General features: G+C 40.6%; 1 protein-coding gene across 1 annotated transcript in view; it reads left to right on the forward strand.

Moving 5' to 3' along the window:
* LOC129726845 (uncharacterized) overlaps window positions 1–21666 on the forward strand; it is a 37584-nt gene extending 15918 nt beyond the window's left edge. Inside the window, exons 3-7 of the mRNA XM_055683993.1 lie at window positions 17997–18212; window positions 18276–18469; window positions 19026–20820; window positions 20876–21322; window positions 21387–21666. Coding sequence (XP_055539968.1) covers window positions 17997–18212; window positions 18276–18469; window positions 19026–20820; window positions 20876–21322; window positions 21387–21631 — 2897 coding nt within the window. The 3' untranslated portion in view covers window positions 21632–21666. The remainder of the gene's footprint in view (window positions 1–17996; window positions 18213–18275; window positions 18470–19025; window positions 20821–20875; window positions 21323–21386) is intronic.
* The last annotated feature ends 2207 nt before the right edge of the window (window positions 21667–23873 follow it).

Here is a 23873-nt window from a genome sequence, read left to right on the forward strand (position 1 = left end):
ACAGAGGCCACGTTTGCCTAGAAATCTTCGTAAGCATAGTGTTGTATTGCAATTAGTGTTTTATTGGGAATAAACAGGGGAACATTCCGTCTAATGCATCGAGTGCAACCGTGATGATACCTAATATTATAGAGAATCACGACGGAAAATTTGTTTGTAAATTGACTTATATTGTGTTATTTTCCGTGATAAACATGATTATATTGTAATTCATCACGGATTAAAAGGTCGTATTTGACCAAATAGAAAATAGAGTTATCCTGCAGATAATATCTCAATTTATTTAACTCATGGATGGTTTCTTCCTAGCTATGTAATTCACAAACAACTCGGGTGTACCGCAAGGTAGTAAAGTAAGGGCGTTTTTGTTTTTTTTTCTCTCATTTTAATGCCGTTTCTTACTGTTCGGAGACAAAAGTAAGGTTGTGTGTGAATTTAAGTTCGCCTCGTTGATTTGGAGTCTTCGTCAGCTAGTCTAAATTTTATGATTTTAAAGAATTCAAAACGGAATTTTGAGACTGACATTGTAGTGTTTACCGTGCAGAGATCCTTCACTGTGACCAGACCTCTAGTCTATTATGATATTGCTCGGTTGTTTGTTGTGCATTTTATTGATAATGTTTCCAATATCACTGATGAGAGCGAGTAAAATGCTTATTATTGTTTTATTGGTGCTCGTACGTTTCGTGCAGGGTATTAAGAGAGTTCGAGAATGAACAAATACTCAAGTCACAAGAAATCGATTGGCTTGATTCTACTTAGTATCAAGCCGATGTAACCACCTGCTTGACAAAGCGAACTATGTACTATTGCGATCATGAAGCCCCGTATGATCCTCCACAGGGTTGTGACTTTTTGACCCTCGAAAATATACTGTGGGAGGAGGACTTAAAACTGGAAAGATCGAATACACTAAAGTCGCTTTTTACACGGGGGATACGTGCCGCGTAAAAAGAAGTCGCGTTAAAAAACCACGTAAATTCTGGAATCCGCGTAAAAAAGTCACGTAAAAAAACCCGCGTAAAAAACACGTAAAAAGTGACCTTAGTGTACTTTTTTCGACGCCAAGTGACTTAAAAATGCATAAAACGACAAAATGTGGTGTTATCTAGAAAAAATTGACCGAAAATCGACCTTCTGGTACTTTTTTTTCGGACGTTTTTAAAAAAAACCGTGGGGTTACGATGGAATATTGCAGTACTGGTTTCTAAACTGACTCACAACTCGCTCCAAACCACATGTCAATTATTTTAATGTTTATTAAATATCTTTTACCCGATTCCTCAGTTGGGTGGTACATTTATTTTTCTCTAGGGTGGTCCCAAGAATAATAAAAATGAAATTTCTAGTGGTTGAGTGGGAAAAATGCTTATTTTTGTTTGTCTATGTGACATGTAATACTCGATGTACCATATGGGCCAACTAGTTTTCGTTGGGGTGGTGGCAATAACATGAAATTTAATGGTATTGATTGGTGCATAAAAACAATAAAATATCGTATGATCCTATATTTACTGCTATTAAAAGTAACAAACGGTTTGTTTAGGAAGGTTTTGTTTTCTTGTTTGCCATATCGAACATGATATTCTAATACGGTTTTCGGTAAGGTGGTTTTAATAAAGATATTTTGCTATTTAACTGGAAGAAGCAATCGAACTAAGAATCGCTCATTCATTTCCTGATATTTGTTGAAAAGGTTTGACACAGATTACATTTAGTTTAGTTAACACAGACTCACATAAACGAATGCAACCGTAATTACAAGGAGAATCTTTGACATACAGTAGTTGCACGAATATGTGTTTAACCGTAACCGTTAAACCGTTATTATGCATATCACTCCCTCCTTCCACTCCTCCGGTAGCTGTTCAGTATCCCAAATCCTGACTATCAGCTGATGCAGACAGGAAGCAAAAACATCATATCAAGAAGACTGGCATCTCTGGATCGATCCCATACAAATAACAAGCGTCGAATCAAACAGCGCACTCCATCTATTAAAGGTGGAAGTTTGCTATGACAGTGCTGGTAATTACATCGCTGCGAAGATAGAGTGTGCGTATGTGGTGGTCCAGTCTGTGCATTCGGCTTGCACTCGCATCACCAGCACACACACTAGCATGCGTCAGTTCCAGTTTTACTCAACAGACTGCACTGCCAAAACTGTCGCTCAATCTTAGGAAGAGTTCCCAGTCTTCTTGATATGATGTTTTTGCAGGAAGCCAACCGATCCAGGCCCAACTTGATAAGCTCCGCTTCGATGCCATCCTTTCCAGCTGATTTGTTGTTCTTGAGCTGCTTGATAGCATTCATAACTTCAATTATCGTGGGGGACGGTATGTCTTTCTCATCCACTGTACTGACGAAGTCGTTCCTTTTACCGTCTTGGTCCTCTGCCTCTGCGCCATTCAGATGTTCGCTGTAGTGCTGCGTCCACCTGTCGATCACCTCACGTTCGTCCGTCAAGATTTCTCCATCTCTTGGCGGCGCTTCTAGTCCCAAAAAGGATGGGTCTGCTGTTTGTATCGACTCACGTTATGACGGATCCTTTGCTGCAGCATTATTGCCCGCGCTGCGAAACGGTTTTAATGTCATGTTTTGGGCAGCTATCGTATGCTCGCCCCAGTTGCGCGTATAAGGCGTCCTTATCGTCATCGGTACTTCCTAGGTAAAGACTGTGCACGTTAATGACGCTAACGTTGAAGAAACGGCCTCTGATCCTCAACTTGCACATTCTGTTGTTAATTGGCCACCACCCAATCAGGCACTTCTGCATTTTGCCCATTACAATAAAAGCTCTGCCAAATGGTGTGACCATCCAATACTCTCTTCCAGTATACCCCCTGCGGCGTTACCATGTCGAACTCGCAGATCCTTAAGAGACCAACCATGAATGATGTCACTCATTTAAGGGGGGGGGGGGGGTATGTTCGATTATTGTGACAATTTTTGACGTAGGGGGTTGGGAGTACGCTTGAGTTTGACATAACATTTCAACTAAAAAAAAAATGAAAAAGACACATAGAGATACTGCAGAGTTCAATTTAAAACTTGATATGATACTTGCATCATTCTTTCATACTTTTGCTTAAGATTTGCTTGAGATAGAATAAATGACATAATTTCTTTTTCAGGTTTCAAAAGTACAATGTTCGTTAGTTCTATTTTACCGTGTATGTTTGTTTCAGCGCAATTTCATTAATTTTTGAGTCCTCAGTCTTGCGAAAATCGTGACAAAACGTGAACAAAAATGCTTGGTTATTGTAACATGTAGAGGAGATTTGGATTGCGAATGGTTTGAAGAAGTGGGACTAGATATGAATGTGCGTTCTAATTTAATTTTTTTAAACATTTGTTTATTTTCAGTCAATTATAACCAAAAGGGGGGATGGGATTTCAAAAACGTGACATAATTGAGGGGTAAGATGTCTAGGAATTTGTGACAGTTTGTGACAAAAGGTAGGGGGGGTCATTTTTTCCCAAATTTTGCATGACATTATTAATGGATCCCTTAAAGTGGGAAATAATGCGGGTACTTCCCAAAAAGTTAAGGGACTTGCAGTTTCATGATCGGAGTTTCCAATCGTTAGTCCGTTTTCGTTGCCTAGATCCATGCCGGTCCGTTGATCTGGATACACAAACCAGTTGTGTCCATATTTCAGCTGGCAGTCTATTGTATTTCTATGACTCATGGAGGCACTTGTGGGGACCGGAGCTAAGTTTGACGCTCCTTCCAGGTTGTCAACTCACCATTTCAATCCAAAAATAAACTATAATCTTTCATTCTTTTCCAGTTTGAGCTCTAGAGCACACCTGTGTTTGCCGGTGTAATCAAGCTCCGGAAATAGGGAGCTGCGTAGCCGCAAGGTTACAGAGTCCGCTTTGTTAAGTAAATGGACGTGGGTTAGAATCTTAGTAGAATCAGGCCATTCGATGTCAGAACTAGACTTTAAGTATGGGTTCATTCTCAGGCTCCCCACCACTTACCCTTCCTTCACGCTGAAATCTATGACACCTTTGCGTTACTTCCTCTTAACAAAAACATAAGTTCCTCTTATTAATAAAACTGGCCAGAAGCACGCACAACGAAACTTCTCCAGGGAATTACAATTGGTGATATTTGGTAAGAAGAACGAACATCGGTATAGTAGAACAGTAAGCATGTGAAAGGAAGAGTATCACATTACACACAAGCACTGATAAACAATAATAATAAGCATGCCACTTCCCAATAGCGGTATTGCTAATAATATAAGTGCGGGGTACAGCAGACACCCGGGCATATCTCACAATAGATCTACGATTCGGGTCGCAGTGAGGAAGTTTATACAGGAAAAAAAAGCTCCGGAAATGTACTGAGATGTGACACTATACTGACGACTGCTCTCTCCTATCACTATAGAACAGCCTCATGAATAAGCTATTCATGAGCGCTCACATACAGCTAAAAAGCTTACACAGGTAACGAAGCTGCCTTGTGTTGAACACGACAGCTCATTCTTGCGCATGTATTTTGATCGTTCGGGCATGACAGCCTAGTTTGTTTGTTTCATGATGACCTGTTGGTTTGGTCTACGAGGTTGACAGCCTGTTGATCGGCTACGACTGTCATCGATGGTATTGAACTCGCGCCCCTCTTTCTAAGGCAAATGGAGACGAATCAAACCATTTAATGAGTTTTTTCATTGCTAATATTATTCCCCACGTGAGAAAAAACGTTTTGCGCACCGCCTCGCCTTTATTACAGCATCGGCCTTATCCGAGCGAGCTGTTAGGTAAATCATAATCACCTGACAGCCCGCTCGGATTTGTGCCGAAGGATTTCGCGCTGTAAAGGCTGTTATTAACGACAGCTTAGAAGAACAACAGACATAAGAAGATGAAAAATAACAGCCCTTTTGACATTGCATATGTGCGCCATCGTCAGTGGCTGTCGAGTTATGTACCGAACGTATGAGGAGCAGGGAAAGCTGTGCCATCCAATGAATTAGTTTTAAATTTGCTGATAAGGAAAGACAGCCGTTTTCCGAAGCCTGGTTCCGCCTGGTCGTTTTCCGAATCATTCAAACAATCAATAATTGTCTATCAACTCTCTTTAACAGTGAACGGTAACGTGAGTTTTTGGGTTGAATAACGTGAATTTTTTCGGTTGAATAACGTGAGTTTTTGGGTTAGGGTAAATATGTTCAGCTATTTTTGATTATTTAGTTTTTGGCACGAATTTACACTTCAATATTCATTCAAATATAATGCTGATACAAATTTTGAGCAGTTTTTATATCCACGGTTATCAAAGTTAGCAAAGGGGAGGGTTAAAAATGAGTAACACTGAGAAAAAAAAAAAGGAATATCTTGCATACAAGACTGTGTGCAAGTTACGACGTTTGTAACTTGCATGCAAAAGTGTGTTCAAAAATATCACATTATTATCATTATTAATTATTTGGTTTGCCTTTTGATGACAATTTTGAAGGGGGGGGGGGGGGAGGAGGATGACATAAAATGGAAATGAAATTTGTATCGGCCTAATGTGTTGTGAACAATAACGATTCAGATTGTGAAATTAAAAGAGAGATAATTCTTACTCTACGTGTAATAATTTATCAATAAAGAAAAATAAATAAATAGTATTACGATAAGCTATCTTGTATCAAAATGTTTATTTCAGAACCTTTCACCCAAGACTAATGAAATAAGTCTCTGTAAATGATGTGGCGACCGTAGAGATTCTAAATGATAACTGGGGTCGACGGCCTCTGGATATCATTCAGAAATACTCATATTAGGTGGTGTTTGGCCAGAAACCAGTAGCCACCATATTGGAATTCAAAATTGCATCTGAGGTCAATTTCTGCCTCTGTGCATCATTCCGATTACAGAAATACACATATTAGATAATTTATTTAATTATTAATTATTTGCTCAATTTATGCCGTTTTCCTGGAACCGGACCTGTTAAACCAGATAACAGTGTATTATTTGATATTGACTATTCATGATTAACCGTGTAGCACAGACCTTTTTCGATGTATTTTGACAGTTCGATATTTTTGGTTTTCTTGAAACCTGTTCCGGTTTTGACAAAAAGAGAATAAGCGGGAAAAACGCGAACTTCACTTGAATAAAGATCGTAGTAGAGTACGGATGTGAAAATTACAGTCCACTGATTTTTTACTTTTACGACCACCGAATTTCCCACGAAACATTTGGTCCGATCGATCCGGATAGTGAATTTCGCGTGGGATAAGTTGGTGTTTTAAACGAAAAGAGTTTTTATCGCGTGTCGGTGAAGTGAAACCGAGGTTTAGCAGCTAAAACCAAATAGTGAACAATCCGCCATAGGGGCAGATTGAATTGGACGGCACATGTGCTTTTAGCTTCTGGTTTATTGCGGCAAGTGGTATAGAAGAAAGTTGATTGAAAAATTGAAATTTTGACGCACGGCAATTGAAGAAAAAGTGTTGGCAAAGTACGGGGAGCACTTTTTAAGTTTTCGTGTGAAAAATTGATGCTGATAAACGTCGTGTAAGTGACAACATAGTGTGACGGGGGTGCCAGAAGCAAATTTCGCAATACTGTGTTACGCGACCGCCATTTTGAAAGGCCATATCGAAGCGACGCGCTCAGTGAGATGAGTCGAGCGTAGTTTATAAGTGTACGGTCTGCTGATAACAAGAAAAAAGAGCAGGAGAAGTAGTGATAGTGATATGTTGTTAAGATCCGGTAACCCGAAACGAAAGATAGTGTTTTCGACGCCGGTGGCTGTCACTCGCGCTTCTTCTGTGATTCACTCTCCCAGAGTAGTGGTGACTCCTAAAAGTGAAATAGCTAACAAGGTTACTCGTGATCCTGCACCACCACTAACGACTAGCGTGCGAGCACAAAAGGAAGAACAGCAAGCACGCCAGCAACAGCTCGAAATGGCGGAGTCCGTTGCTGCGTTGGAGCAGTGTTTGGTTGCAACCAGAGGTAAGGTTGAACGCATCCGACGAGCAATTGAAGCTGCTAACCAAGACTATGGTAAGTTTTCCTATCATGGCCTGAAACTATATGTTGAAACTGCGACCGCTGCGTATAATGAATACAACGCTTTGCAAAATCGAATTTATCTTGCTACCCCTACGAAGCGAGTTGACTTTGAGAAAAGTTTCATCGATTTCGAAGAAATTTACGAGTTCGTTAGGATTTCTCTTGCCTCATGATTCAAGCGCATGAGGATGCTCGGGAGAAAAATGTCGAAAGACAGCATGAGCAAGTTGAGTTACAACCTGTTCACCAACAAGGCGTACAGCGAATACCACCAATTGTGCCATCGCTTCTTTTACAACAAATGCCGCTACTAACTTTTGATGGCCGCTATGAGAATTGGCACAAATTCAAGGATAGATTCAAGGATATTGTTGATAAATGTACTGCAGATTCACCCGCTACCAAACTGCATTATCTTGATAAAGCGTTGGTAGGGAAAGCGCAAGGCGCAATAGATCAACAGACACTAAACGACAACAATTATGAAGGAGCATGGAGAATATTAAGCAAAAAGTTTGAAAACCTTCGCATGGTGGTGCAAGGCCATATCACACAGTTGTTGGCGTTGAAACCAATGGTAAGGGAGAGTCATGCAGAGTTGAAAGCCTTACTTGATGTCGTAGAAAAACGTTTAGAGTCTCTCGCATTCCACAATTTAAAGATGGAGGACAAATTATCTGAGGCTATTCTTGTGAACTTGATTATTTCAAGACTAGACGTCGATACTCGAAGAGCTTGGGAAGCAACTGTAGAACATGGGCAGTAACCTGTGTATACTGAGACAATAGCGTTTCTTCGGGAACATTGTTACATGCTAGAGCGATGTGAGTTATCTGTAAACCAAACGAAGCCTAGGAACCAGATAAACCAACGAAGCGGTACTCCAAGCGCGATGCATGCGGCCACCATACAGAAAACGGATTGTTGTTCCTTATGTAGCAACGAACATTCAATCGATATTTGTGATACGTTCAAAAAAATGACTGTGAATAGCCGATATGCTAAGGCTAAGCAGCTAGGATTGTGATTTCTATGCTTGAAACGTGGGCATCGTACGACTAATTGCAAGAGTGATAGTAGCAAGTGGTGCGAATGCAAAGGCAAACACCACCCTCTGATGCATTCGAGGGACAAGGAAAGCAAAGAAAACAGTACGGAAGAAGCAGCTAATAAAACTACAACTGACCAAGCAATTGCTGGCAGTTCGAAAAGAAATGAAAAACACGCACGGTAGCGAAATGTGAAGTTCCAAGTACTCCAACCGTGGCCTCGAAACAGGTGTTGTTGGCAACTGCGATTGTTGAAATGGTTGGTGCTGGTGGCGTGAAGCACAACTGCCGCGCCTTACTCGATTCCGGAGCAATGGCGAATTTTGTTTCCGAGAGTATGTGTGATATTTTGAGTCTTCCCAAGAGTTGTGCGAACGTGCCGATTGTCGGAGTAAATGGCACAAAGATGAATGCAAAGTTCAAAATTAATGCTACAGTGAAATCAAAAACGACAGATTATGAGTTTTCCATCGATTATCTCGTCGTGCCTCGCGTTACTGGTGCACTGCCTTCCCTCAAGCTCAATTCTAAAAATTGACCGATTCCTACTGAACTGCAATTGGCCGATCCAAAATTCTTTATTCCCAGTCGAATAAATATTCTGTTGGGAGCAGAGGTGTTTTTCGATCTGCTGCAAGTAGGCAAGATTCGAATGTCTACCGAATTACCGATACTACGAGAGAGCCGTCTAGGGTGGCTGGTTTCCGGACCCATTTGTAATGTTCGAAGTGTTACGGGCGTTCAAAACTGCCATGCTTCTTCTAGCAATCAATATAACGAACAGTTGAATGATCTAATAAAACGTTTTTGGATGATTGACGAGAAAATCAAGGATCAACTTGAAGGTGACGAATGTGAAAGTCATTTTATATCCACGTATTTCCGATGAGAAGATGGAAGATACGTCGTCAAGCTGCCGTTTCGCAAGGATGCAGGTGAGCTCGGAGATTCACGAACTCAAGCCGAGAAGCGTTTCAAGGCTTTGGAAGCTAGGTTGGAGAAATACCCTGATACAAAGCAAAAATATAAAGACTTTATTCACGAGTTCATTAGCCTCGGACACGCAAGGATTTTGCAAGAAGACGAGAAGGCCACTGACGGAGCCTACTACTTGCCACATCACTGTGTATTGAAACCCGACAGTTCGACGACAAAACTGCGCGTAGTGTTTGACGCGTCGGCTAAAACTACGACAAATTTGTCTTTGAACGACGTGTTAATGGAGGCACCCACCGTACAAAGTCCATTGTTTGATATTCTGTTACGGTTCCGTTTGTACAAATATGTCTTTTCAACTGATGCGCAGTACGAGCAAGTGAAGATAAATGACGCACACACCAAATATCAACGATGTGTGTGGAAGGATGAATGATCGCAGCCACTGGTGGATTTGGAATTACTACGTGTTACGTATGGTATAGGACCTTTTGCATATTTAGCGACTAGGTCTCTGATTCAGCTGGCCCATGATGAGCGGAGCAGCTTTTCAGAAGCAAGTGATGCTGTATTGAAGTGCTTCTACGTTGATGATGCACTCGTGGGTGCAAATACTTTGAAGCAAGCGAAAAGTCTGCGCAAGGATCTTCAAAGATTACTGGAAAAAGGTGGATTCAAACTGCACAAATGGTGTGCAAACGATCTGAATATTTTGGAAGGAGTACCAGCAGAAAACCGGGAGAAGGAAATTTCTTTCGAAGACATTAACGTAAACGGAATAATTAAAACACTAGGACTCTTATGGGATCCAAAGAATGACGATTTTCTATTCCGGGTTGCAAAGATAGCACGTATTTCAGGGCCAGCTACGAAGCGTCAAGTGTTGAGTGATATAGCGAAATTATTCGACCCTCTTGGCATCTTAAGTCCGATCGTGGTACTTGCAAAGCTAGTGATGCAACAATTATGGAGAACAGGGCTTGATTGGGACGACGCAATCCCCAACACGTAACATGAGGTCTGGTGTAAGCTGAGGGCTGAATTATGTGAAATCAACAACATGAGGATTCCGAGATGCGTCGTAATTGATGATCCTGTTACATTCGAGTTGCACGGTTTTTCGGATGCCTCCCAACGGGCTTACGGATGTTGAATATATCTTAGAAGTGTGAACGCCAACGGAATGGTTGACGTGAAGCTGATCTGCGGTAAATCTAGAGTTGCGCCGTTGAAGAAGTTGAAACGACCGGAGTATGAAGGAGCATCGCCATGTGAAATGACGATCCCAAGGTTGGAGCTGTGTGCAGCAGCTTTGCTGGCAGAGCAGTTGAAAACAGTGCGCGAAGCCTTAGAACTAGAATTGAAACATATAGTTTTGAGGTCCGACACAAAAATAGTGTTATGTTGGTTGAAAAAACAGAACTCTGATTTCCCGGTATTTGTGCGTAATCGAGTAGTGAAGATTCAGAAATTAACTCCAGATGCTAAATGGTTGTATATAGGCACGAAGGACAACCCTACAGATCTCGTATCTAGAGGCGTCCAACCAGTAGAGCTTATGAAGAGTGAACTGTGGTGGAACGGGCCAGTATTTCTGAGTTCCTTGGAGGAAGAAGTCGTGATACAGCACCTCGAAGAAAAAGAAGAAAGTGATGATGTGAATAATACCAAAGAGACCGTAGCTTTAGTGGCTCAAGAGCGTCGATTGTATAATTTGATCCAGAACTGCAGTAGAAGTGGCAGTCTAGCTGGTCACGACCATCGTGATTCGCTATTGGCAATGGTCAAGATTGTTCAGCATGTAGTGTATGAAGAAGAGATCAAAGATATTGAAAAGGGTAAGCTTGTGAAGGGGAAACTCCGAAATCTTAATCCAATGTACGACAAACGGGAGAAGTTACTCCGAGTTGGGGGCCGGATTAGGTATTCTGACTTGCTCATGGACCAAAAGCATCCCATAATCCTGCCGGAAAGAAATGTGTTTACTGATTTGGTGATTGAAACAATTCACCGAGAGCAATTGCACGTTGGGTTAAATGGATTGCTTGCAAAGGTTCGACAACAATTTTGGCCAGTAAACGCGAAACGCACGATAAATCGAGTTTTAAGAAAATGTGTTAAGTGTTTCCGCGTTAAACCGAGAAACGTCGTACAGTATTTGGGTGACTTACCGAGTGTACGTGTTACGGCTGCGGAGCCGTTCTCGCGAGTCGGTGTAGACTACGCGGGGCCGTTTTTCGTAAAAGAGGGACGATTCAAAGCACAGAAGAAGGTCTTCGTGTGCGTCTTCGTTTGTCTATGCACTAAGGCGATTCATCTAGAGTTGGTGGGCTCTCTATCTACGAATGGATTTTTGGGAGCGCTGCATCGTTTCGTGAGTCGCAGAGGCAACGTAGCGGAAATAAGGTCAGATAACGGCACAAACTTTGTCGGGGCTGAGCGACAGCTTACAGAATTAAAGACCTTGTTAATGTCGCAAATGCTAGAGAGCAAGATTTCGGAGTTTTGCCAGTCGCGTGGTATTACTTGGAAATTTATTCCACCACGGGCCCCGCATCAAGGAGGACTCTGGGAAGCGGGAGTCAAGTCTGTGAAGAATCATCTAAGTAAGGTGTTAAATGAATCGTATTTTACGTATGAATAGTTGTGTACTTTGCTGTATCAAATAGAAGCAATTCTCAATTCGCGCCCAATCGTTCAGCAGAGTGATGACCCTAAGGACTACCAGGCTTTAAGCCCAGGACATTTTTTGATCGGGCGCGAGTTAACAGCGATTGCAGAGCCGTTGTATGGTGACTTGAAGGAGTCGACATTGTCTCGTTACAAATTGATTCAGCGAAGAAAGCAAGCGTTTTGGCGTCGCTGGTCCGCAGAATACGTGATGGAGCTCCAGAAGCGTGGTAAGTGGTTCAAGGAACCCATTTTGCTACGCGATGGATTGTTAGTGGTATTGAAAGAGGACAACATGCTACCCCAGACATGGAAGCTAGGGCGCGTGGTGACCGTGCGAACCAGCAGCGGAATCTATAAACGAGCGACGACGAAGATAGCCGTGTTGCCGATTGATGATGAAGTCTTGAAGAGCGAATAGTTGTAGAGCCATCCGGCTCTGGGGGGAGAATGTTAAACCAGATAACAGTGTATTATTTGATATTGACTATTCATGATTAACCGTGTAGCACAGACCTATTTCGATGTATTTTGACAGTTCGATATTTTTGATTTTCTTGAAAGCTGTTTCCGGTTTTGACAAAGAGAATAAGCGGGAAAAACGTGAACTTCACTTAAATAAAGATCGTAGTGAAGTACGGATGTGAAAATTACAGTCCACTGATTTTTTACTTTTACGACCACCGAATTTCCCACGAAACAGGACCCTTCAGGTCTCTAAGCATCATCCTGATTTTGGGAGTACTCATATCAAGTGGTATTTCCTCATTTTTGACTGTTTCACAGACACCGGAAGTCACCATCGTGAACTTGAAAATGGTGTCTAGAGATGGTTTCTGGTTTGGTTCCAGAAATATCCATGTTGGGTGATATTCGGCCACTCAGGCTGTTTCTCATAAGCCGAAAATCGTTATCTTAAATTTTAAAATGGCATCTGGGCTCGATTATCGGGGTCTGGATATCATCCCGGTTTCGAAAATATCCGTATTGGGTGGTATTTGGCCTTGTTTTCACCTTCTGTCGGTAGAAATCTGCGTTCAAAATAAGGCTTTATATTTACAATAGTTATTATAATTAAATCACCATGTTTCGCATTTTGGTGGACGCTTTGCTAATTTTCTAATCAATTGCTGCAAGAATTTAGGAAATTTGTTAAAACAGACTGAGTTTTTCACAATTGAAAGTGAACAATTCGTGGCGCTCTCAATGCTTTCGGAATTTCAATTTGTATCCTTATTCTAGAATGTTGCTGTAAGACGTAATTATACGTCAGAAAATCTGATTAATAAGACTGCAGAATACGACACCGGCAAGAAAAATGAATTTTAACTGTTTAAAACAAAAACTGCTGAGATATTACAACTTGTGCCTTATCAATTAGGAAGTGAAACCGATAGAACGGATTTAGGCAAAACACTGTAATTAACACTCTAGTGCCCAAGTTAATTTTTGGACGGATTTCGGTAAAATCACAATGAATCTTTATAAACATCTTTTGAGTATTTATTGAAACATTTTAGAGGATTGGCTAAAGCCCGTCTTAAGGCGGCATTGGGCACTAGAGGGTTAATTGTTTTCTGGTAAAATCGATTAATACTGATTGAGAAATAAATAAAGTTTGGGTCATAATAAAAAAAAAACTAAATTAATCCACCTAGCGGTCAGACCCAGCCTTTCTCATTCAAACTTTTATTTGTAAAAATAGATTTACATGAACGCTTCAATCCAATAAATTTATATTCACTCTTAAAAAATATTGATGTTGTAATACATACATATACATATATACTATACATATAAAAATGCAATCCGGTCTGTCTTATCCATATAGGCTCGAAAATCACCGAACCGATCGGCGTGAAAATTTGTATGTAGGGGTTTTTGGTGCCGATAAAGGTTCCCATGATAGTTTGAGACCCCTCCCTTTTCTGGAAGGGAGGGGTCCCATACAAATGAAACATAAATTACTACACAACTCAAGAACAAACCAAGCAAATGAAACCGAATTTGGCATGTGGATTTTTAAGGGGTAACAAATATGTCCATAATAGTTGGATGAAACACAAATTTCTGCACGTCTCGCGAACTAATCAACTAAATGGAACCATATTTGGCAGATGAATGTTTTTAGTGGTAACAAATATGTTCCATAATCGACCTCAGGCAACATTTGGGATTGTAAGATGGCAACTTCTGGTTTCTGGAAAACAGCCTGAAATGGATGATTCCCATTAAATATGAGTATATCTGGAACCAGAAAGATGCAGAAGATAAAAATTGATCACAGATACACTGCCGGTACCCGGATAACTGTCCCATAATGAAAAACAACATGTTGAGAAAACGGCGATTTAATATTATCCGTGAATTTTCGGATTTCCAGCAATTACACCCAGAACCAATGACCATAACAGTTTCATGGCAGCACAAGTTTATCGTTGAAAACAAATAAACATGGATGGAATTGGTTTTACGTTATATAACTTGAAAAGAAGACAAAATAGGACAAAATATGCGGGTACATTTCAAAAGTACTCGCATGTTTTGTCTCATCCCATATAAATTCAACCAGCAACCGGCAGTATCATTGGCAACGTAGATTGTACTACAGAAAAACAACATTAGTCTAGTTAATTAAATGTCATACTTCTATATGCCTAAAATAATCCGATATACACTAATCTAGAGCAAAATTATATGTTTGCAGTTTATTTTTTTTTTTTTTACTCTCGTTTATTTACCGTCGGTCTAGTTCCGCCACTGTTGTGGCCAATCACCGACGCCCAGGGAGACGACTCCACACCCAGGACCCTAACTCACGACCCGTTTATTAACGGACCGGCGCCAACGGCTTTACTTCCTCATGCGATGGAAGGCGTGATCCCAGAGAATTTTCGCCTCAGAAAATCTCCCGGTGTCGGCTAGGATTGAATCTAGACCAGTTGGGTTGGTTGTGAGTGGATCACGCCACCTCACAACCATCAACACCTATGTCGGCGGTGGGATTCGAACCCAGGCGTCGAGCGTGGTTGGCGGAGACGTTACCAACCACACTAGGCCCCCGCTGTGTTTGCAGTTTATACCACTCTGCAGTGGGACTGTAATGCGAGTACTTTCAATATGGGACAAAAACAACTTGGTATTTTTTCCATGTTTTTCCATACAAAAGTATCAATTTTAATTTTTTCCCAGAAAATATGATAACAATTAAGTCGATTCCCGATGATAACTCAAAAGTGACCGAAATCAGTATGGGACAGTTATGCGGGTACCGGCAGTACAGTCCTGAATTTTAAGATGGTGACTTCCGGTGTCTGATAAACAGCCGGAAATGACCAAATACCATTCAATATTAATGTTTTCGGAACCAGAATTACGCCCAGATGACAGAAATTGATTTCACAGGCAATTTTAAAGTCCAAAATGACAACTTTCGGCTTCTGAAAAATAGCACAAGGTGACCAAATACCACCCAATATGAGTATCTCCGGAGCCAGAATGTTGCAAGAAGCTAAAAATTGACCTCAGACATCATTATGAATTGTAGAATGGCAACTTCTGGTTTCTGGAAAACAGCCAAAAATGGCCGATTTCCGTCTAACATGAGTATCTCCTGATCTAAAATGATACACAGCAGCTGTAATCGACCACAGACCCCATTTTGGATTATAGGTTGGCGACTTCCGGTTCCTGAGAAACATCCGAAAATGATCGAATAACACCCAATATGGGTGTTTCTTCAACCAGAATGACGCTCAGAGGCTAGAAATTATTTTAAATACCATTTTGAAATCCAAGATGGCGACTTCCGGTTTGTGAAAAACAGCCTAAAATAACCAAATACCATCCAATATGAGTATCTCCGGAACCAGAATGATGCAACGAGCGAACAATTGACCTCAGACACTATTTTGAATTGCTAAACGGCAACTTCTAGGTCGAAAATGACCGAATAATACTCAATATGGATATTTCCGTAATCGAGATGATGCATAGAAAGCAAACATTGACCCTGGACACCATTTTGAATTTAAAGACGACCACTTTAAGTTTTTGGAAAACAACCTAAATAACTAAATACCTCCTAATATGGGTATTTTCGGTGTCAGATTGATGCCAGAAAATCTGCTGAAAATGACCGAATACCACCCAATATGAATATATTCAGAATTAAGGCGATGTCCACAAGCCAAAAGCTGAGGATGTTGTCATTTCGATTAAAACCAATCATTTCAAACGATTTGTTATTTGACTTTCATCATATCCTATGGCCGATTCGTCGTGCATTTGCAGTTTTTAAACACTTCGCAAGGAATTAATGAATTTGGAACGTTCGGTATCGGTATCGTACCACATTTAATTTATGTTGATGCTACATATATCGATCAAAGCAGGTATAGTTTTAAATAGTCTTTGAATTTCATGTCTTTCCATAACTTTTGAGCTACATATCAGATTGCTATGAAGTTTGTTATTTGTGAGTTTGAGACAGTTCGTATGACACTAGTCATGTTCAAATGAGTCATATAATCTTTGAGATAATAGACTTTCGTGGTTTTGTCAACAATTTAATACATAACGGTTGCTTAAGTTCGATTATAATCAAATGAAATGGGAACGTATAGGGCAGCCAAACTTTGAAACCACGTGTTCCATCATAATTCTTCAGTTAACCCTCAACTAGCCCGCTCATCTGATATCAATATTGATCAAATCGGTTGTGTAGTTTCTGAGATAATGAAGTTTCGTGATTTTCACATTTCGGTATATTACAGATGAAGTTACAGTCCGATTACAGTAAAATTCAATAGGGTGTTATGAGGCAGCTAGACCTTTCATTTGACACTAATTTTGTGGGGATCGGATCAGCCATCTCTGAGAAAAGTGAATGAGTCCAAGTAGTCTTCGGAATATGTTCCTTTTCATAGCTGGATTTCACATTTTTAAACATAACAGTCAAAGTAATAGTTCGATTGCAAAACAAATCAATAGGGTCTTATGGGGCAACTAGACCTTCCATTTGAAACTGATTTTATGAAAATCGGTCCAGCCATCTCTGAGAAACATGAGTGAGATTAAACAGTTTTCAGAACACACCTTTCTTTTCATAACTTTTGAACCACAAGTTCAATCTTTATAAAACTCAAAACTTAAGGGTTTTTCAGGTAGCACGTTCTTTTGAGACCAATTTTGTTCAAATCGGTTGTGTAGTTTTTGAGATAATGATGTTTCATGATTTTTACATTTTGATACATAACCTCTAAACTAAAAATCCGATTACAATAAAATTCAATAGGGTCTTATGGGACAACAAGACCTTTCATTTGCAATTAATTTCATGAAAATCGGACCAGCCATCTCTGAGCAAAGTGAGTGAGAATAAAAATCTGCACATACACACACACACACACATACAGAAAATGCTCAGCTCGTCGAGCTGAGTCGAGTGATATATACCATTCGGCCCTTTGGAGCACTTTTATACTTTCGGTTTTGCAAGTGATTGCTATACCTTTCTAGGAGAAAGGCAAAAATTGTAGAACTATGAACGGGACGTCTTCCCGAAAACATTAGTCAAAATATTTGCATAAGTAATTGTTTTATGAGTCAAACAATAATGAATGATCATAGAATGGGTTTATTCCGTTCTACCGTACAGGGTGTTAATGATGTGTCGAAAAACAACACCGGCATTAAGCTCGAATCCATCGTTCAGCGCATTGACGAACCGGTAAGCGTTGTGTTTTTCGCAACTAGAACCATGAGCGAGTGGATTTTAGCTTAGCTATTTGTAGGCCCTCATGCGTATTCTTTTCCGGGTTATCCTTCCCAGTGCATACGGTGCCTACGTGCCAGCTGAATCTTACACGTGCTTCTAAGTTATAGCAATAAATGTCACCGTTAAGGTAACGCATCTATCAACTTGAACGAACCTACACCTGTGTGCTTACCTATCGAACCGTCAAATCGGTTCATCATATGACGGCATAGCAAGACGTGCGAAACGGTTGATCGATTTCATCGAGATGGTCAGCGTACGAAGCGTTGAGGTACTCGCCGCTTTGAGATAGAGCAAAAATATCGAAAAATGCAAATACAATGTAGGTACCGGTTAGCTTGCTAAATAGTTACGAGTGAACCGCGTTCCGCTAGCACGTTTCTCAGCTTCATGTTAACTCGCATGACTCAAGGTCGAGCACACCGCTTACTTGGCATTGAACTACCTGGCGTTTCATTCTGGCACCTCATGAATTGAAAATGGGTCATCAAATAAATAACAAGCATTTTTGTTCTCTTATCTTTCATCATCAGGTTGTGATCCGGAAAAGTGTTCACCAGCAGTTGAAATACCGGCCAGCTTGCTGCAAATAGGTGAACGAACTAGGAAAGAGCTCGTCAACTGTTGTGAGGTAACTCGTATGTACTGTGACTACAGTGCGTGTCCGGTGGTGATTGAATTTTGTGACGTGAACAAAACGGTTCGACCTAGGATTGTCAACGGAAGATGCTGCACATTGTATGAGTGCGGTTAGTATTGGACAGACTTTTGGCCACAATATTTTTTTCATGTATATATTTTCATATTTACAGAAAATTCCTCGCCAGATAAATACTGCGAAGTAGTGATCAATGGAACCGCCACACGGAAACACGTTGGCGAGAAATGGTTCAGTATGGTTAATAGTACAACGTGTATGAATTTTGAATGTTTGAATAATGGACCAACAGATACTGAACCGTTTGTAAATTCAATCGGTATTTCTTGTAGTACCAGTTGTCCTGAGGTAAGCCACTTTGCAACATAATTTGTTAACGGTAAAATTGGTAATAATTAATGATTGTTTCATTAATTATTACCAATTTTACTTGCGACTTTCTTGAATGTAAACTGGAGTTTACGTGGTGTAAAAACACATCATTATTGTGCGAAATTAGTGCAACCTTCGATTAAGTTTAACCCTCTAGTGCCTGGTGCCACCTTTAGAAGGTCTTCAGTTAAACCTCTGAAAAGCTTCAAAAAGAACTTAAAAAATGTTAAAGATAGAGATTTTTTCGAAGTCCGTCTAAAAACTAATTTGGGCACTAGACGGTTGAAGCCTGGAGAACAAATGCGTCTCAGCTATGACGCATCTCTTGTGTAAATATGTAATCATGCTTTACTCTTATTTTGGTCGCAAAAATCACTAAAATACGAGATGTTTAATATGTCTTACCCATTGTACATGTATAGATAAAAAATTCTTAAAATTTCTAAAGGCAGTCAAAATTCGGAATTATTTGAGTCTTCAAATAAAAATAACAAGTATTTATTTCGTTTTATTTTTTGCCTTAAACTTACAGGGCTTCACACCGCAGTACTCCGACAAGCATTGCTGCCCACAGTGCGTCCAGGCGATGTGCCGCTTCAACGATCAATTTCATCAGGAAGGTGAAACATGGAACAGTCCGGACGGATGTCTACGGTACCGGTGTATGAGGGAAGAAGGACTGCTTTCGATCACCTCTGAACGCAGACGGTGTCCTCAACTACTAGATTGTCCGCCGGAGCATATCGTACAGCAAAACTGTTGCAATATTTGCAACATCTCAAAACCAGTACCGACAGTTCCGGTTCCTCGGGAGACAGAAGAATTCTATACCGAACTAGACTACAAGGATCACAGGTGCAACAGGGAATGCATGAGAGGGCGAAAACCATTAACCTGCTATTACAAATTCAGCATGGAGTGGTATCAAACTATGAGCAAGGCTTGTTACGAATGTCCGTACAATTCAACAGATTGTTTACGGCCACATTGCATTCCCGGAGACGGTGTTAAGAGAAATGTGATGGTTATCAACAGAATGATGCCTGGTCCTTCCATTGAAGTTTGTGAAAATGATATTATTGTTGTTGATGTAGAAAATCACCTCATGGGAGAAAGTACCACTATTCATTGGCACGGTTTGCATCAAAAACGAACGCCTTATATGGACGGTGTGCCGCACATTTCTCAATGCCCAATTAGCCCAGAAACAACATTCCGATACACTTTCAAGGCAGATAATCCCGGAACACATTTCTGGCATTCTCATACAGGAATGCAGCGAGGTGACGGAGCTTTTGGGCCACTTATCATAAGAAGAGACAATGATCCTCAGCAGCTGGTGTATGATTATGACCTTTCCGATCATGTGATAACTGTTCAGGATTGGGGTCATGTAGCTGGCGTTCAAATGTTCACTGCCCATCATCACTCAACTGGAGACAACAAACCTCCTAATATTCTAATCAATGGTCGAGGGAAATACTTCAAACGGTATCCGAAAACAGCCAGCATCACTACCACAACTAAACAAACCCAGTTGAGCATTCCGGCAAAGCCAACAACGATCACTCCTGCAATCACAAACAATCTAGATGATTCTGAATTAATACAAAACTCGCGAGATAGTAGTTTAAAGTTGGAACTCAGTACAGCTGAGTTGACAAATGCAAGACTTTTCAACGTGAGCAACTCTCGAACTCTGGTTCGGAAGAAGCGACAGTCACGTACTGTTGACTTCAACGCTGTGGTCGTTCCAGAGTCGGAACACATACCTGTGAAGGTATTCTATGTGGAACAGAAGAAACGCTATCGATTCAGACTAATCAACGCGGAGTTCCTTAACTGTCCCGTTGAGCTGTCCATTGAAGGTCACAACATGACGGTTATTGCGTCCGACAGTTTCGATATAAATCCAATTGAAGATCTCGCCTCTTTCGTCAGTTACGCAGGTGAACGCTTTGACTTCGTACTACGCGCTAATCAACCGATTGGAAACTATCTGATGAGATTCCGAGGTCTGATGGATTGCGACGAACGGTTTACCTCGGCGTACCAAGTGGCAGTACTCAGATATAAGGGCGCCCCGGAAGTGGAATACGATGTATGGCCGAGCTATGATTTTCCCTTGGAAGGCATGCAGCTAAATGCGTTGAACAAGGGTACGGGTCTTGTAGACACGCTATCCATTGCCGAAACCTCTTCCAGGGATCAAGAAGATCTGCTATTGCTAAAGGAAAAAACTGACTACAAATTCTACGTTTACTATGATTTTTATGCCAAGGACAATCCGCACTTCCATGTTCCGGATTTGTATGGGTTCAAAGATGGTAAATTGGGTTTTATTTATTTGACTTGTTGTCTAACCTCACTTTATCCATACAGTAATTAACAGTACTAATCGGTTGTTCACACCTCAACTGAATCACATTTCCATGCGGATGCCTTCGGAGCCGATGATGCCTGGCAAGGATCGACTAGACGAGAGCCTTTTCTGCAATGCTAGTTCGCTAATGCAGCAAGGCATCAACTGCAGAGAAGAATTTTGTCAGTGCAGTCACGTCCTGCAAGTGCCACTTAACGCAACCGTTGAGATGGTGCTGATTGACGAGGGTTTCACATTCGATGCCAATCATCCGTTTCACTTGCACGGCCACGCATTCCGTGTAGTTAGTATGGAACGGCTTGGAGTGAATGTTACTGCCGAAGAAGTTAAACGGTTGGATGAGGAGGGTAAAATCAAAAGGCGTCTGAAAGGAGCACCGATCAAAGACACGGTAACCATTCCGGACGGAGGTTACACCATAATCCGCTTCATCGCTAGTAATCCAGGTAGGAGGACGCTCGAAAGTTCGACGAACACAAAATTTAAAATAATGCATCTCTTTCATTTTAGGCTACTGGTTATTCCATTGTCATATCGAGTTCCACGCGGAAATCGGTATGGCGTTGGTATTGAAGGTGGGGGATAAATCCGAAATGATTTCCGCTCCTACGGGATTTCCTACTTGCGCCAGTTTCAAACCGGATTACAGCAAACAGCAGTATTCCAGTGGATGGCGATTGTCCGCCGAACAATGTACCTTCCAGCAGCTCATTTCAGTGATAGTTATAATGATGGTAATGAAGAGATTTGCATGAATGTGATATTTATTTGTAAATAAGGTTGTTTTATGTTGAGTAATTTTTAAATACAGTAAATAGTACAAATTTGTTTAAAGTATGATTCGGAAAGAAAAATACACTTTGAGCTGAAAAACATACCGTAAAAACTCACCTACCCGCTGTGTTCCACGCGGACGGGATCTGTAGATGACAGAAAATCAATCAATTGCAGAAAGCTCTTGTGCGCAAGCGCCAAATTTCAACCTACTAGTATCGTATTATTCAATAATATTCGATTCTTAATAAACTAGCTAAATTACTAACTTTTTTGTGAAAATTATTCACTCAAATATTGTCCCTTTGCACTGACTTTTGACGAAGAAAAGAAATTTGAAATACAAACAAAATGCTTTTTTTTAGAAGAAACCAAGAATGTATTTAATATTTTTATTTTTTCATGCGAAAAAAATATAGCAATCGAAGAGTACTGTTTGAGTAAATTTGTATTCTTTAATTTTTAATATAAAAGTAGTTCTAGTAGTTCTAGCTGTGTGAAGTTTGTGTTGAATATTGCTATATATATTAGCATATGTTTTAATATCACATGTGAATAAATAAAAAAATATTTTTCCGTTTGGACGTCGTGTTGTCTAATTTTGACTAAATGAAATTCGAGGACGTTTCGTTTATTTTAACGAATTTATAAACCTGAGTTAATTAAAATAAGTACTAAAGTTTCCCTTGCAAAAAGATACCGCGTGTATGTTTTTTTTTCAAATGCTAGTGAATTTTATGTGGGCTGGTATCGACACGAGTGGCACGATATTAAGGAGGTCTGTTCAGCTTTTTGGCTTCGGTGCTGATGGAGACGTACATCAGACTGAAGGCTGCAGCAGGACGAATTGGACTGGAAAAAGGGTTTTAGAGAAGACAGTATCAACCTCCCATCACGAATTCATATTAACGGTGACGAAATCGAGGTTATAGACGAGTTTGTATACCTGGGCTCACTGGTGGCTGCTGACTACGACACCAGCCGAGAAAGTCGACGAATTCATGGCAGGAAATCTTGTCTACTTTGGACTCCGGAAGACGCTCCGCTCGAATAAAATGCTCTACTACCACAAAACCTGGACCATGCTTGTGGAGGACCAACGCGTCCTTTGGGTTTTTGAACGAAAGGTGCTGCGAACCATCTGTGGTGGAGTGCAGATGGGAGATGGATCATTGCGCAGGCGGATGAACCACGAGTTGCATCAGTTGCTGGGAGAACTACTCATCGTTCAAACGGCGAAAATCGGGAGACTACGGTGGGCTGGGCATGTCGTTAGGATGTCGTACAACAACCCGGTGAAATGGAAAATGGCGGGCAGCGAGCAAGGTGGCGCGATCAAGTGAAATGACCTGCTGGGCCTCTGCAGACGACATGGCTGGTATTGAATGGAGACGACTTCTACGAACAGCAAAGAACACTTTGACCTGGAGCTGACTGGTAAGGCAAATAAGTGAATATTATATGAAATGTTTGAATCTTAGTAATTCTAATACCTTTTAGATATATATTATTATAAATATTTAAGGTTAAAAATAATTCAATTTGGGATATCAGTCGCAATTAAACATCTAATAACACAGTGCAACAAAAATTTACTTTTTCTCCTGCCTTTGTTTTTATGTATGTTTTTTCATGTATTTTGACGCAAAAACAAATTTCCCTGAGTTTGAACGCCATTTTCAATTTTTGAGAAATCGGAAATTTTCGATGTTTTTTCGAAGCCATTTTGTTTTGAAGCCAAATATCAAAATTCTAAAAGTTTGTCCACGTATTAGCATTTTCTTACCCATCTTGAAAAAAAAAACAGATCTTCAATCGGACAAAAACTGAGCTTAAAACGGTGATTCTACGAGAACGGTTTTGGCATGGTTTTAGTATATTTCACAAAGCGAAATAATATCAAGTGGGCAGGCTTGTAAACGATCAACACTTTTTTCGATTTCGCTTCCTTAGCGTGCGTCACAGTAGGCTTTCGCTCGTAAATGAAGAACAACCGTCGCCTCTCACACAAAGAAGAGGATGGTCAATAGACTGGGACACGGTTATATGGGAAAAAGCGATGGTGTTATTTTTTCGCTCTCATGCACTTTCGTGTTCCTTATGGGTCCTATAACAACTGCATAAGTTTTCAGATCGATCGGTGAAACGCCCGATTTGCTCCCGATTTTTAAAGCTTCCATACGATTTTATATGGGTAAAACCACTTTTTGAAAACTTTTTTTA

The sequence above is a fragment of the Wyeomyia smithii genome, chromosome 3 (genome assembly GCF_029784165.1).
Source record: "Wyeomyia smithii strain HCP4-BCI-WySm-NY-G18 chromosome 3, ASM2978416v1, whole genome shotgun sequence".
Lineage (NCBI taxonomy): Eukaryota > Metazoa > Arthropoda > Insecta > Diptera > Culicidae > Wyeomyia > Wyeomyia smithii.